Source organism: Strix aluco, chromosome 23, assembly GCF_031877795.1.
Source record: "Strix aluco isolate bStrAlu1 chromosome 23, bStrAlu1.hap1, whole genome shotgun sequence".
Lineage (NCBI taxonomy): Eukaryota > Metazoa > Chordata > Aves > Strigiformes > Strigidae > Strix > Strix aluco.
This window is the reverse complement of record NC_133953.1, coordinates 3249333-3264173: the sequence shown is the minus strand read 5'-3', so window position 1 is coordinate 3264173 and position 14841 is coordinate 3249333. Positions and strand designations below refer to the sequence as shown.

The 14841-nt window shown below is 54.1% G+C and overlaps 1 protein-coding gene across 1 annotated transcript; it reads right to left on the bottom strand.

Annotated features, from left to right (window-relative positions):
* Positions 1 to 2127: 2127 nt before the first annotated feature.
* OAF (out at first homolog) lies at positions 2128 to 13760 on the bottom strand. The gene is given in 6 exon segments (XM_074848928.1): positions 2128 to 3754; positions 4270 to 4450; positions 5018 to 5152; positions 13340 to 13579; positions 13582 to 13676; positions 13679 to 13760. Coding segments are annotated over 6 exon segments (1008 nt in total). The 3' UTR covers positions 2128 to 3479.
* Positions 13761 to 14841: the final 1081 nt, after the last annotated feature.

The following is a 14841-nucleotide window of genomic DNA, read 5'->3' as shown; positions in this document are numbered from 1 at the left end:
TGGCCTTTGGACGGGCCCTGAAAGCACGAATCATGGAATGGTTTGGGTTGGAAGGGACCTTAAAGACCATCCAGTCCCAACCCCCTGCCAATGGGCAGGGACACTTTCCACTAGACCAGGTTGCTCAAAGCCTCATCCAACCTGGCCTGCAGAAAGATGTTACAAAATCCCCCACTGCTTTTTTCTAGCAGCAAGGATTTTTATACCAGTTCTCTTGGCCAACTGCGCCTTCTCTCTGTGCCAGGGAGGTCTCCTGTCTCCACCTGCAACAGCTGCTTTCTGAGAGTGTTATTTAAGTGCAGCAAGAAGAAGGATTTTTCTTTGGAAAGGCAAAGGCACCGCAGTGCAGTTCTCTCCTCGCAAGGCTGGGGAGACAGCGAGACCTTGCAGGGACCGGGGTGCGCAGCTGTAGCCCGGGCACGGAGCACAGCCCGGAGGAGGTTCTGTCGCCGCACCCCCCTCACCTCCGCAGAGCCGAGGCGTGCTCCGCCAGCACCCACTTGTGGAGGACGGGAAAGCTGCACCGCAAGCCGGGCTGCCCCGGGGAGGACCCCCCAGCCCCGGGCAGAGCCCCCCCAGAGCCCGGCAGAGCCCCCAGCCCTGGGCAGAGCCCCCCCAGAGCCCGGCAGAGCCCCCAGCCCTGGGCAGAACCCCACCCTGTCCCAAGCCCAGGCAGTGCTGGGGCTCCACCAGTGCCCCCCGCGATTGTCGAGACCCCGCCACTTCTGGCCAACCCTTCGGACCCCTTGGAGGCCCCCGTAGCTGAGGGCATGCAGGTGGCATTAGCTTGGGGAGGCACCACCTGAGGCCCCAGTTGCTTGCCTCCCCTCAAAGCCCAGTTCCACCGGGGCGCCCACCAATCCAGAAATGACTGTCGAGTTGAGCTCAGTGTATCTGCCCATTTTCCAGTTAATGTCCGTCACTCATCTGCTACTCCCAGAGCTCCCACGACACAGTGCTGGTCCTGCTGCATGCAGGAGCTCAAAATCCTCTCCAACCTGCTCCGCTGAGCGTGGGTCCAGCTCGTAGAAGGCTCCTCCATCACCCCCCCGAGCTGAGGCGACGGTTTGGTACTGCTGAGCATCACGCTGCTTTCCCGAGGTGGCCTGGGGATACCCCAGCTTGATGCTGCCACAAGAACCGGGGAAGGGCCGAGGTGTCTCTGCGCAAAATCTCTCCGCTACAAAATCAGCACGCTGGAGCTTGCTGGGATATGACCCAATGCTCCCAGAGCGAGCTCCTGTCCCTCCCAGCAGCCCTGTGCTGGAGGGAACAGTGGAAATGGGCTACGCAGGGCTCCCCGCAGCACAGCTCGCAGCTGCCCTGCAACCCGCCCCCTCTGCCCACAGCCCACCTTGCCCCACAGCCGGGTTTAACTCGGGCAAGCAGGGACAAATCCCACGGGGTCCCACCGCAGCAGGAGCCGAGGCAGCGGAGAACACACCCCTGTAAACGCTGACCCCCTAAGTGAAAAAGCAGCAATTTCAGCTTCCCTAGAAATGGCAGTAAGGGGGCAAGCGAAGGGCCGCGGCTGCAGGAGTCCTTGTCCCGTCTCCGCGTTCACCACACTAGGGGGAATCAGCACTCCACGTTTCTCCCTCCAGCAGCCGCTGAATTAGAGCTCTGAGCTGGCCCAAAACTCTGCCGCCCTCACCTCCCCTCAGCTATAGCTGCAGAGGAACGGACAAAGAATACTTTATGGAGGCTGCTGGACCCAGACAAGCCTCCAGCCACATGGTGCAGCGGCACATCTGGAGAACATCCGCCCGTGGGACCCCACGATCCCTCGGAGAGAAGAGCAGGCACCAGCCTGCCTAACCCCAGGACCTGCCTCCACTGCTGGTCTTTTACTTACCGGAGCTCAGGCTCGAAGCTGCCACAGCTGCTTGAGAAGAGTCACAGCTGTCTCCCTACTAAGGAGCTGGTGGACGTTATGCTTGAGATGCAGGAGCACACCGATACGTGGTCATGGTCACGAACAGCAGGATGTTCCCCCCCATCCATAGGTCTTCAATGTCCTAGGTGCAGGCTTGAGATTTACCCATAAGGGAGCAACTCTTAATCAAAACCCCAAACATCTGGATGTCACATAGACTATTATGCACAGAGAATCTTTTAGGCCAGAGATGCTTTAAAAAATTCAGTTTATTTTACCTTACAAATGATAAATAATTTGTTTTTTTTAAAAAAAAATCATTTCAAGTGTGTTTTACTTCATGTTGCAATATTAAAATACCTTTCCCTTCTCCCCCCTTAAGTGATCAATACAAAAATAATTGCGACCAAATTCTTTTTTTTTTTTTTTTGTCAAAAATTCCTGTATTTTAGACAAAAAGGCACATTGTGAAGGCTTTTCACCAGGAGGTACAGGGGTTCAAAATGACCCCAACAGCCTCTCTCCCCTCCCTGCTTATTCTAACTTGGGTGGAAGAGGACACAGGAACCAGGCAGCACTCCTGCAGTGCTTTTTGTCTGATGCCCTCCAGGTATACACCAGGGCCAAGGTCAGCTTCAGTGTTGTCCCTGTTTTACATATAGGGGAAACCAAGGCACAGCAAAGCAGTACAATTATCTAAGAGCTTCTTGTGAATAGCTGGCAGAGTAGGATATAAAACTGGACGTAGATGTAGGATGTTGTCTTCTTCAAAACGACAGCACAAACCCACCTGGGATCATCCTCCCCCCTTGCAACCACAATGTTATGATGGTAGTCACAAGTCTCTAGATGCTTCTTTCTTAGTGGGAGAGTCACAGGACCAACACAAAAAGTTGGGCCTTCACTAGTCTAAACAGGGATTAATTAGAGCCCTAATTACCAGCCCTTTAGGGGCAACAGTCATTGCTGGGATGTATCCCCCCATTATATCTTCTAGTCACAGGAAGGATAAAATAGCCACTTGGATACTAGGAAAAGCTACAGGCAGGCTCTTGCTTTGGGTAGGCTTCACACCTTCCTTGCTCAGGTATGTGGTCCCATAAAACAGCTGTTTTCCCATTGGGAAGTGCTGTTGCATCACCAGGAGGTGGTGAAGTCAGTGAAGGGGCTTCTTCAGCAGCAGAGATGTTTGACAACCCAGGTCATCAAGACCATTTCTCTCCCTGCCCTGACAGGATCAGGATGCTCGAGGCTGATAACTGATCAGAGCTGCCTCCTTTCACCTCTGCTAACACCAGAGCAGGGCAAAACACACCCCTCCCCGTGCTTCACCCCAGAAACCTGCGGCTCCTGCTTCTTCCAGGGAGCCGGATGTCCCGGCAGGAGAGCATCAACACGCAGGGGGCTGAGCCTGCTTATCACAGTATGAGAGAGTCACAGGGGGCCAGAAGGAAAGGCACACACACAGAGCTCTCCTGGTTACAAGGCACCGCTGTGAACCATATTCCTTCTTTGGAGCAGCCAGCTCCAGGAAGCCCTTAGCATCATAAACGGTGGCAGGAGGCAGATGAGCTGCCCCTTGAAAAGGTCTGGCCTGGCTCTGCTAGGTCTCCTCGTCCCAGAGACACAGCTGCTTCTGTGGCACATAGTAATCGAAGGTGTAGCCCTTCTGGCAGCTGCGGATGCCACATTTGTAAGAAGAAACCTTGCCCCCAGCATCGCGACTCTTGCAGTACTTCAGCATGCACGGGTACCACTCGATGCTCAGCGAGTAGCTGCAGATGCAGGGTTTCCAGCGGTCTGCACACAGCTTGCAACGCTGCAGGTCAGGGAGATCCGATGTCTGCGGCAGGACCTCGAACATGGAGCCATCCACCCCTGCGGGAGAAAGCAGAGAGACATTGCTCAGGGCGCTGCCAAAAGGCAAGGCCAAAGGAGAGAGCCACCAAGGCAAGCGCTGCGCTCTCCGCACGCCGTCCAGGACAGTCGAGGAGAAGGAGGTTAGACAGAGTGCATTTCCAGGGGCTCTTTGGACATGAGTCCAAACAGGAACCGTGGGAGAAGAAAGGGCCCTGGGGAAAGTAAGCCAAAAGATACACAAACTGTGTAAAGAACGTATTTCTTTTGGGTGACGGACCAGGTGGAAGGTTACCTTGAAAATACCCACCTAAACAGGTTCACTAGGAGAGCACCACCGAAAGAAGTCAGACATGCTAACAGACAGACTGGTGCAACGCGCCATGCAAGCGATACGCATGCCTCATCCACTGTAAAGACAGTGCAAGAGAAGCCCAAACGATCTGCGCTGATCACCAGAAACCTGGCAGGGAAGATCACAGCAGAGTGCCAACTTGCTGACAGGAGCAGTTCCAACGAAACCAAGGGAAACTTACCTTTCTCCAGCCAAAATTTGACATCATCTTCTCGGGTGTAAATTGCTTCTTTGGCCTCTGCACAGACATTGTGGATGTGAGAGCTCAGCTGGGCCCCCTTGCTGAAGTTGACAGCTACATCCATGCTGAGATGCTCCAGGCCCCGCACCTCCTCAGCCTGCCGCACTGTCCTGGGGTTTTTCTGCAGAGGATGAAATAGCAAAAACGTGAATCCTGGTTGCAACAAATTATTCCTTATAGCATGTTGTGATTTCATGCCAACATAAGATGATGTGCAACTGGATGTTCCTCTGCAAATGCACCTGCATCCTCTCTGGATGGAAGGCACTTAAAAAACTTCATACTGATGCTGAAACTGGTGAGAGTTTATCACTGCTCTGATTTGTCTGTGACTGTTTCTCAATGCTTTGTCATGACGAATGGTCCCAAGTCAGTACTTACTTCACTGGGCAATGTGGGGCAGGGATTTTCATGGTGATTGCTCTAACCATCCACCTGCCCTTTGATGCAGACTAGGCTGAACTAAATCATGCCTCCTTCTAGGATATTAGTAGAACAGGATCAATACTATTGATAAACTCAGTTTAATACCGAGTCCCTCAAGCAGCAAGGGTGATCAAAGGTGGGTCTAACAGCTGAACAATCGGGCAGCTGCCTGGGAAGGGTATCCAGGCAGGACAGCTCTAGGAAACCCTGATGGACTGGAGGATGGAGCCAGCACTGCAGCCAGCTGCAGGGTGCCCCTTACCTGCCGCAGCTTTGCCATGGACTCGCTGGGGATGATCTCGTTGCGGTGAAGCCGCGTGACAAAGCAGAGTGCTTGGAACTGGCTCTGGCCCCTCTCCAGCTCCCCTAGGATTAAGGCACGGAAGATCTTCACCTCCTGACAAAGACATAAATAAACAGAGTGAGAGTCACAGATCTTTGGCATCAGTGGGGTGAACCCAGAAGTCAGGGTTAAAGAGAAAGGCTGCGGCCAAAAGAACAAAGTCAAAGGTCTCATACTTCTGCTACCTGAGCACAGGGGTGTAGTCCCAGGTTCAATCCCACCCAAAAGCCTGCAGCGTAATAACTGGTGCCTGTAAAGAAGTGAGGGATTTCGCAATCCCACTGTGGCAAGGACAAATTGCTGCCAGGTCACATCCCACATCCATGTCTTCCTCAAACAACAGCTGGAGGTTTCTATCCTTTACCAAGCAGGGAGGCAAGCCTCCAAGGAGTCTCCTTTTATTTTCTTAAACAAATATCACACAGCCATTGTCTCCATGCACTACCTAGGGCAAGCAGTCCCAAATTTTCTCTGCTGCCTTCCCTCACTTGCTTCTGAGCAACTGGCATCCTGGAGAACAAGTTATTTACTCCTGAACCCAACAGCACGTGGAACAGAAATGAAAGTTAAACTGTTAAAGCCAGAAGGAACCTGTTATGATCAGCTGCAGCTGACCTCCTTTTTCTGCCTGGGTCAATAATTTTGGCATGTTATATATAGAGCTTCTGACATGGATTGTAGTCCATCTCCAAATCCAGCTTGGCAACCAGTCACAGTTACCTTCACGTAGACTCAATAGCAAAACCTCCCTATACCCTGTTCTGGCACAGATTGACAGTGATTTCTATGCAGGTATCAAATCATCTGGCTTCTGGGGCATTTGTAGACTCTGTGGGAATCTGCCATCCCCTGTCTTGGTGTCAGACCATGCTACTACAAGGGCTAAGCAGATGGATCAGAACGGTGCCTCCTCCTCAGTACGAAGAGCAATTAATTGCCTTTTGGCACCCACCACTCTTAACAACGTCCTCCGCAGAGAACTGGACAGATACGGGTGGCTAGGGACCAGCAAGCAGAAGCTATGCCAAGCTGCTAAGATCATCCCTCCCCTCCTGAGCTATTCCTGTCGTATGGCTCATAAGCTCAGCTTCTTCCAAACGTCATCCTGCCCTGAGAAGAAGAGAGCCTTTCTCTTTTCTACAAGCTCTAAGCAGTGTCTGCGCTGAGCTTTTCTGCAGACTAGCTCATACAGCCCACTATTTATTCCCTGCCTTCTCTTCCATGTCCAGAAGAGAAATGGTTATGCAATTCAGTGCACATCTGGACAGATGAAAGAACAGCTGCAATCTGGGATACATTCCCCTCCCCAGCACAGGAGAAAGGGTTTTGCTGGTGCATTTGCTGACTGAAAACTCGCCGTAAGAGGAAGACATGAAGGAAGTTTGAGAAGAAAGATACACCAAAAATGCTTGTGCAATTACTATGGAATCATTATTTTTTGACAGCTTTAATGGGGAGAACTCCCACTGAGACCTTGGCACCACTGGAATGATCTACATTTAGTCCAGCTGAGCTCGTCTGCTGTGAGCTCCCATACTGTGCAGGGCCCAAGGATGAGTAGACTAAAACTAGCAGCTGACCCTGGCATATTCTTCAGCTGCGAATTTAATTTTAATTCACTTTGAACAATCAGCATTTAGTCTGGAAAACGCAAACAGGGATAGCCATGTTTTGCATTCGGGATGAAAACCTCTACAGGCAGGAGATTAAAAACAGTGCAGTACTTCCCAGGTTGGAGGCAATTTTTGTAAAATGAGAACATGCTGAGCAACTGATTAGTCCTCCTGATCTGCCTATTTAAGAATTAGCCTTCAGACATCCAACTCTCTTTCCTCCTCACCACTGATATGTGTGAGAGATTCACAGCTCTCACTGCTCGTAGCGAACGATCCAGAGCTCCCGAGCGATCCCACCCAGCTGCGGGTCCCTCGCTCTGCCTCCAAAGTCCAGAGCCCCCGCAGAGTCTAGGCAGAGGTAAGCTCCCTCCCAAGTGGGCGCAGGTCCCAAGGCACCACTGCCACAGTATACACAGGGTTCCTGGGTTCAGTGACCCTGTTCAGTGAAGAATTCGGACAAAGGTTTTAAATATCTGTTTTAAGTGTTTCTGAGTTCCAAGCAAGCACACAGGAGAGGAAGGACCAAATCTATATCACATCAATGCACCACTGGAGCAAACGAACAGCTCTTCGGCATCGAGACAAGCACCTACTCCCCCCTCCAACCCAAGGCAGACACCAGGAGCAAGCCTGGCATGCACAGGGTCACCAGCCACTGCTGTATTGCCCTCAAAGCACCTTATTGTATCCCTTCCAGCTCCAGCCTTGCTCCCATCACACCAGCGAGCAAGTGGCCTGGGGCTGCTGCTCAGCTAATCTAAATATTTATCTGCCTATCTCTGTGTGCTTCCTGATTTATAGGTTGACGAGTCCATGACGAGTCCTCTGGTAAAGATCTCTGCAAAAATCATCACTGAAGCTCACTGTTAGGGGATGGAAGGAGGGAAAGAAAAAGGTGGGGAAAGGTGGTCTTGCAGTGGGGGGGCTACAGCTGCAGGAGGAAAGGGCAAGGGAGAAGACAGTAAAGAGCAACGGGGTGGTGTCCCACTGTGTGACCCATCCCTTCCTTCAGCCCCAGATTCTCCTTTCTCAGAAAGGCACAGCTGATGGCTCTCACGCCTCCCCCCTCCTGTCCTCAGGCACACACCCAGCCAGTCCTTTGCTCCCCACCTGCCTGCTGCGGCCCCTTCCAGCTGAATCCGAGAGGCTCTGTGCCCAGCTGCTTGGACAGGTACATGAAACAGCAAAGCCAGATCTTTATCTGCATTCCACCAGCCCCACTGACGCTGGTGCCTTCAAGAGTGACTGCCCTGAGCTGCCACCCTCCACGCCTGTAACCCCCTGCTATGTCAGGCTTGGGTCCCCCAGAGAGGGGTCATTTCGTCTCCTCCTCCCTGTGTCCCCAGGGCTTCTGGCCCACGTCCCTCTCCCAGCTCTGTCTCATTCCACATCATCTAAAGCAAGTAACTGAGGCATGACGAGGGCTCTGGTGCTGCCTGAACTCCAGGTGTCAGGGATTTCCAGCACACTTGTTGATACTGAGGGAGGTGCACTGGGAAAGACAGGAATGGACTGGGTTTGCCCACACTGAAACAACCAGTGAACCAACGAACAGCTTTAACCAAACTGTTCTGTTAGAGGAGCTGGCTCCTATGGCACGTGTTGTTCTAAAGAGAAAAATCTCACCTTTACCTGTCTCTGAGTAAACCCAAAGCGACCCTAGCTGTGGATTTCAGAGCAAGGCTAAAACTGTGCCACACACTGGCCCATTTTTTTGGGACGTGTGTCCTCTGCAGTGACCACTCTCTCCTGAGCAGTCAGTCTCTTCTTTTCCCCAGCCTTGCTTCACCACTCTGTCTCAAAGCTTTGCTTGGCTTTCCCTAGCTTCCCAGCTCTCCCTGCCCTGGCTATGCAACCTCAGGTGGAGTAAGAACCCAAGCTTGTCACATCAAAAACGTGTCACACTTCTCACGTTGAAAGAGCCACTGAAGTTCTTCCTACTCAGAGCACGCCTCTCCCTCCCCAGCCACCTCACCTCTTTCCCACCAGCAGCAGTAGGGCAAATCAGTGCCAAGGCGGGTACCCGGCCAAGGCAACAAACGGCACCTTTAATTCTGGGTTTCTGCAAAATTTCCCAGCAGCGAACAAGTCCCAGCAGAACACTGCCTTTGCAACGCGGGGACTCTCCGGATGAACTCATCACGGGGGCGTTGAGAATCCTTGGCCCTGACCCGCACTCGTGTGGCGGGTACAGTTACAGCTATTGTTTAGGTTTGGACGACAAATGCTTGGTGTAACGGAGAACAACCAGTTCTGCAGCCGAGCTCTAGCCATGGCACTGGGGGTAACCGCAGCCTTGGCTTTCACAGCCAGGGGAGAGCAGCTCCTCTTTCCTAAAGGCTGAAAGGAAATCAGTGCACTCCCAACAGCCCAGGCTGCCTGCACCTATGAAAAGGACTTCCAGCAAAGACTAGCCTGCAAGGAGGAGCAGGGAAATCATCGAACTTCTTCCCTCCTCGCACCGTCCTCAGCCAGCTCCTCCAGGGACTGTCATCTGGGGTGCGAGAACAATTCAACCCCCATTTCCCGGGTCTATCCAACAGAGACTTACAAGCCTGTGTGGTCTAGATCTGAGCCCAGCATCTCAACTTCACATTGAGTGGAGCATACCAGTTCCCAGGGAAATAAATTATTTCAATGTCTTCTTCCCCACAACCCATTCAGTTTTCCTGCCAAATTTCTCTCCCTCAAGCGCATCAGTGCTGCTGTGGGACCCACTTTTGTCTCTGTTGTCACACGCCTGCTCAGAGTGGGGGGTACATGGAAGGGGCTGCGCTGCTCAGGGCTCTGGGTAACACCGATGCTCCTGGGCTTGACTCCTTACCCTGTCAGCAGCCTTTGCTGTGGTCAGGGCCCTGCCTGCGCTGCCCTGGGGAAACTGCTACAGCTGGCCAGAAAGTCATTGTGAACAGAGAGAATGTGTTATTGCATCCACATCAGGGGTCCGGCCAGCTGAGTTACCCTGCCTGGGTGGGGATTATGGTTTTAAACCCCTTTCCTACTGGAAATGGCTAGAACGAAGGCACTTTGGTGCATTGCCTCTTAAGCTCAGGTATCTATAAAGGCAAATTAAGGATGTGCTGGCAGAGTGGAAAAAAACCCCCCATATTTTCAGGAGCAATAAGGTTTGACCCTGACTCTTACAAGCACTGAGCAGCCAGAAATCCCCACAATGCTCAGAAAATCATCCTCTAGGTTAAGCATCCTTGTGCTCAGCACCCACAACGTGAGCAATGCCTAAAAGTAATTGTCAGAGACCACTTTTGAAACTGGATCCTCCCTAACAAGTTACTTTCCCAAAGCAGTGGAGTGAGCAAAGGGCAGCTCTGGCCGTAAGGCAGGAGTTGAGCCCTCCAGCCCCGTGCTCGGCTCAGCAGCCGCCGCGCTGCCCTTGCTATCCACTATCCACCCGCCCTCGAGTGCTCTGATCAAGAGAGAGCATTTTGAGATACTTCACTACAGCTCAGGGTAACAACCACCACCTTGGTTTAATGCGCCATCCCTCCTGCCTTCCCAGAGAGTGCTGAATGCTCCTCCTTTCATATTTTTGGTATCTCTACAGAGAAGAGACTGCTTTCCAAATTACACAGATACAGTCTTTGGGCAGATGCTTTCCTGTATCATCTGGTCATTTAGCACCTAACACAGTGGACGCCTGGCAGAAGGAAATTCTCAAAACACCACCCCAGAATAACATAACATCAGCTTTACTAACAAGGAAACTGAAAGGACTGGCAGTGCAAGTGTTAAAATACAATTACCCATGCTTTCTCCCTTGTGTTTCCAACACAACTTTTCCAGCAATCAAATGGAAAAAGAAACTTTCCTATATCTTTGTGCTGACCTTGGAATAAAACCACCCACTTTGTTCTCAGGCCACTATTGAACAACTGGCAAGATCACACTATTCAAATGAGACACAACATTTAGGGTTGCTGTTCCCCCCTCACTCTTTTTTGCAATAGATTTTATGCCTGACAGTACTACACAGGGAAAGAAGAAGTGTTTTCATCACGCTCTTTCAAACTGCAAGAAAGTAAACGGTCTTCACTACTGCACTGCCCAGAAAACATCAAGTCCCAGCTTGGACTCCCACAGACCAGTTTGTGCGGCACTACAGAATGGGAAGAAAGCCTGGTGTGCTCTGAGGACATGACTCCTTCAGGTTCAGCTCTGGAGGGGATGCAGGGGTGGAAGAGAAATGAAAAACCCACCTCTGTGGAAGACCCAACCACTGCTCAAGTCCCACCCAGCTTCCACCAGTGTCAAGAGAAATGAACCGTGATCTCATTATAACTCCTTTCTTCTCCAGCCCCTGGTCTAGCAGCAACTTCTTGTTGGCAAAGGAGAAAAAAAAAAATTTAAAAAATCTGCCTTTGGACTAACCCCCTGCAGTTTAAGCCAGAGAAGTGGAAAAAGCATTTGTGCAAAACCCCAGCATCCTGGCCACAGCATGACCACACAACCTTAGCAGATCAACAACCCCAGCTGTTTTTACCAAGGCTAAGAGCCTCAACACCTTCTCTCTGGAGAGCAGAAGTTGTGTAATATTAGTGAGAAGAGCACCAGAGCAGAACAGGGAAATGCTTGCGTGCAGCCAGAACAGGTCAGGAGGGGAAGCCTGGCCAGGCAGCTGCCTGCTCACATCATTACTCACTGCACCGTAAATTCATCTCCTCGGTCCTTTATGTTTTTCTGGCTTTTTTCAGCTATTTTCTAGCAAAGCCATGAAACCAAGAAAGCCAGTACCCAACTGTTCCAAAACTAAAGATTATGAATGGACTTCTGCAAGTCCGATGCAAAGCCTTCCAGGGACCATCTTGTATTTTCAGCAGGAGCTGAGGGGATGAATGGAGCTAAGGATTTAACATACTTAAGTCAAGATACCTTCAGAGAACCTGTCCCCAGAAGCAGCTCAACTATAATAAGGATGAGAGCAACAGAAGAGGTAACATACACTCTGTTGGGTTTGTTGATGAGATTTGAGAGCAAGTTCCCCTCAAGAAGAGCTAAAGCAGGTGAAAAATGCTGAGGTGATCAACAGCTCAGGACACCAGAAGTCCCAAGTCACATCCCAGGCTCCCAAAGGGCCTACCTAGAGGACCCATCATGAGTTTGGATTTCCCTTGGCCAGGAATATGCTGTGGTATGCAAGTTTACACTCTGCAGGCTCAAGAGCTCTTCTTCCCTTAACTTCCCTGGTGTGCCATGTCTTCTTACAATTTTATTTTTTTTTTAAGCAGGAGTCATGGGACTGCTTTCCTACATGCAGTACATGGAGCATACGATTGCTTCCAAAATCACCATGGCTTCTGCTAGCATCTTGGAAAGAGGTGGGCTTGATCCTGCACCCCCCAGATGGAAGAGGGCTGTCTGAGAGGCTTGCAAGGAGACTAAGACCAAAGAGCGTGGCTGAAAGGGGAAGAGGCACCAGAACAATCCCTGGCAAAAGGCTCCAAGGTTCACAACAGGTTGGGACACAACACCTTCCTATCTCATGAGTCTGAGCTTCCTCCTGTTGCGAACCAAAGTCCACCTGAGCAAATAGTCTGAACGGAGGGCTGGAACAAGATAACCCTGCCGTGCCACCCAGACAGCCGTGCCACCCACATGGCAGCAAACAGCTCTTCCCTGTGCAAGAGGAAGTTCGCTGCATCCAGCCAGGCTTGGCATGCTCCAAAGAATGCCACGCTGGCCCAGAAGCTACCATCTCCCGCCGAGAAGTGTGGGATCTTGGGCTTCGGCTCAGCAAGCACCGCATCCCCGCAGAGAGGCGACCTCTCACGCACGGGCTGGAGGAAAGGCTCTCCTTAGAGGAGGGCTGTCGTCAGTCCCACAGACAGCTGTCAGCCAAACACTTCCCACGCCACAAACTCACACACGTGCTCTCAAGGACAGCAGGAGCCCACCTAAGGAACTACCCGTATCCCACATGCATCGTGGGGAGAGATGTCCCGGAGATAGAGCTGAGCGTGGTCACCCCCAGCCAGGAGCCAAGAACCTGAGCTCTCCCCGCCACCGAGACCCTCCTGCCCTGCAAAACCGTGCTGCTCCCAGCTCAGCGAAGAGAAGCAGAGCTACTGGGGCAGCTGGGCGGGGGAAGGCTTTGCCATCCATCCCGCTAGGATTCTGGCACCTATTTTCGCCAGGGAGGAGGCAGGTTACAGGTGTAACACCGCCGGGACAGCGCGATGGCGTGGGAACCGCTCTGCGGGGACTGCAAAGACCCCGGCGCTCGGCGGTGGGTGCCGGGGGACCCTCCACTCCTCAGGAGCAGATCTGGCTCCTGGACCCTCAGCCAGGGTTTTCCCAGGCTCCGAGTCGGTCCCAAGTGCGGCGGGACCCCCCGTGCACCGGCACCACCGGCACCCACCCCACAAAAACCCGCACGCCGGAGCCCTGACCCCGTCCTCTCGCCCACCCCCTCCGCTGCCCGGCGAGGCGTGAAGGGACCATGCTCGGGTGCTGCCGGCTCGGAGCTCCGCCGGGAACCCCCGCGGGTCCCCCCGCCGCCGCCCTCCCGGGAGCTGGGGGTCGGCGGGAGGGGTCAGGGAAAGCCCCGCGTCCCCCCATGCCGGGCTGGCGGGGAGGGCGGAGCGGGGGGGGGCTCTCCCCGGGGCCGTACCTGTCTGAAGTCGGCGGTGAGGGTGACGAGGGCCCCGTCGGCGGTGCGCAGCTCCAGGCTGACGCAGTCGGAGCGGCTATCAGCCTGCAGGCTCTCCTCCGTCACCTGCCCGCCGGGCAGCCGCACCCGCACCCGCAGCTCAGCCCGCACCGCGGGGCCCGGCGCACCGGGCAGCGGGGCCAGCGCCAGCCACAGCAGCGCGGGCAGCGCCGGCAGCCGGCTCCGCGGGCCGCGCATCCCCCCGCTCCTCCTCCTCCGCCCCGGGGCGCGGAGCCGGGGCCGGCCGCCGCGGGCTCAGGGCAGGGCCGCCATGGGGCGCGGAGCGGCGGCGTGGGATGGCGGCCCGGGATGGCGGCCCGCCGCGCCCCCGGCCCCGGCCCCGCTGGGCTGCCTCGGCGCGCCGCCCGCTCGCCCTTTTCATTCGAGCCCTCGGCGGGCTCTTCCCTCGCCCACCCCCACCCCCCCCCGGCCGTCACTTCCTTCCCCAGGCCCAGGGACCGGCCCCGCGCAGGCTGCGCGCCGCCCCCCCGTTAAAGGGGCAGCGCCGGGCCGCGGCCGCCCCCGGGGGAGCGAGGGGAGGGGAGGGGACACACGGCTCCGTGCCTGCCCGCGGGGTGCGGGGGGATGGAGAGAGGCATCTCCCCCTCCAGCGCCGGGGCTCCCCCGCGCTCGCTTGGCGCGGCTTGGGGGTTTTTCTTCCCAAACTGCAGTTGGGAAGGGGAAGGGAGGGCAGCGGTAACACCAAACCCAGCTCTCCTGCCGGCACAAATCCACCCCGAGTCCTCTAAACATGTGGGTGTTGTGAATCAAGCGACATTTACATGATTGCTCAGGCTCTCCGCGCACCGTTACAGCTCTGTTGTGAGGCGTGCAGGATGTCTGCCTGCCCCTGAGGATGTGTTCTTACCCCTGAGGGTCTCTGCCTGCCCCTGAGGATGTGTTCTTACCCCTGAGGGTCTCTGCCTGCCCCTGAGGATGTGTTCTTACCCCTGAGGGTCTCTGCCTGCCCCTGAGGACGTGTTCTTACCCCTGAGGGTCTCTGCCTGCCCCTGAGGATGTGTTCTTACCCCTGAGGGTCTCTGCCTGCCCCTGAGGATGTGTTCTTACCCCTGAGGGTCTCTGCCTGCCCCTGAGGATGTGTTCTTGCCCCTGAGGGTCTCTGCCTGCCCCTGAGGATGTGTTCTTGCCCCTGAGGGTCTCTGCCTGCCCCTGAGGACGTGTTCTTGCCCCTGAGGATGGAGCGCGGGGCACTTCAGATTTGCTTTCACAGCCATCTGGACCTGGGTCACTTCAGACCCTGCAGTTCACAGTCAAAAGGCTCCTAATCCGCCCTTCACCCACCCCATTCTGCAATCACTTCCAGATGGGCAGATGCTCATGAAGGGCCCCTTTGATTTCAAAAGGTCTCTCTGCAAACACAAAGGTCACTGCGGCAGCAGGATCAGGGCCTCAGAGAAAGAGCTTTGCAAGGAGAAGCACAGAAATAAATAGAAACAACCATT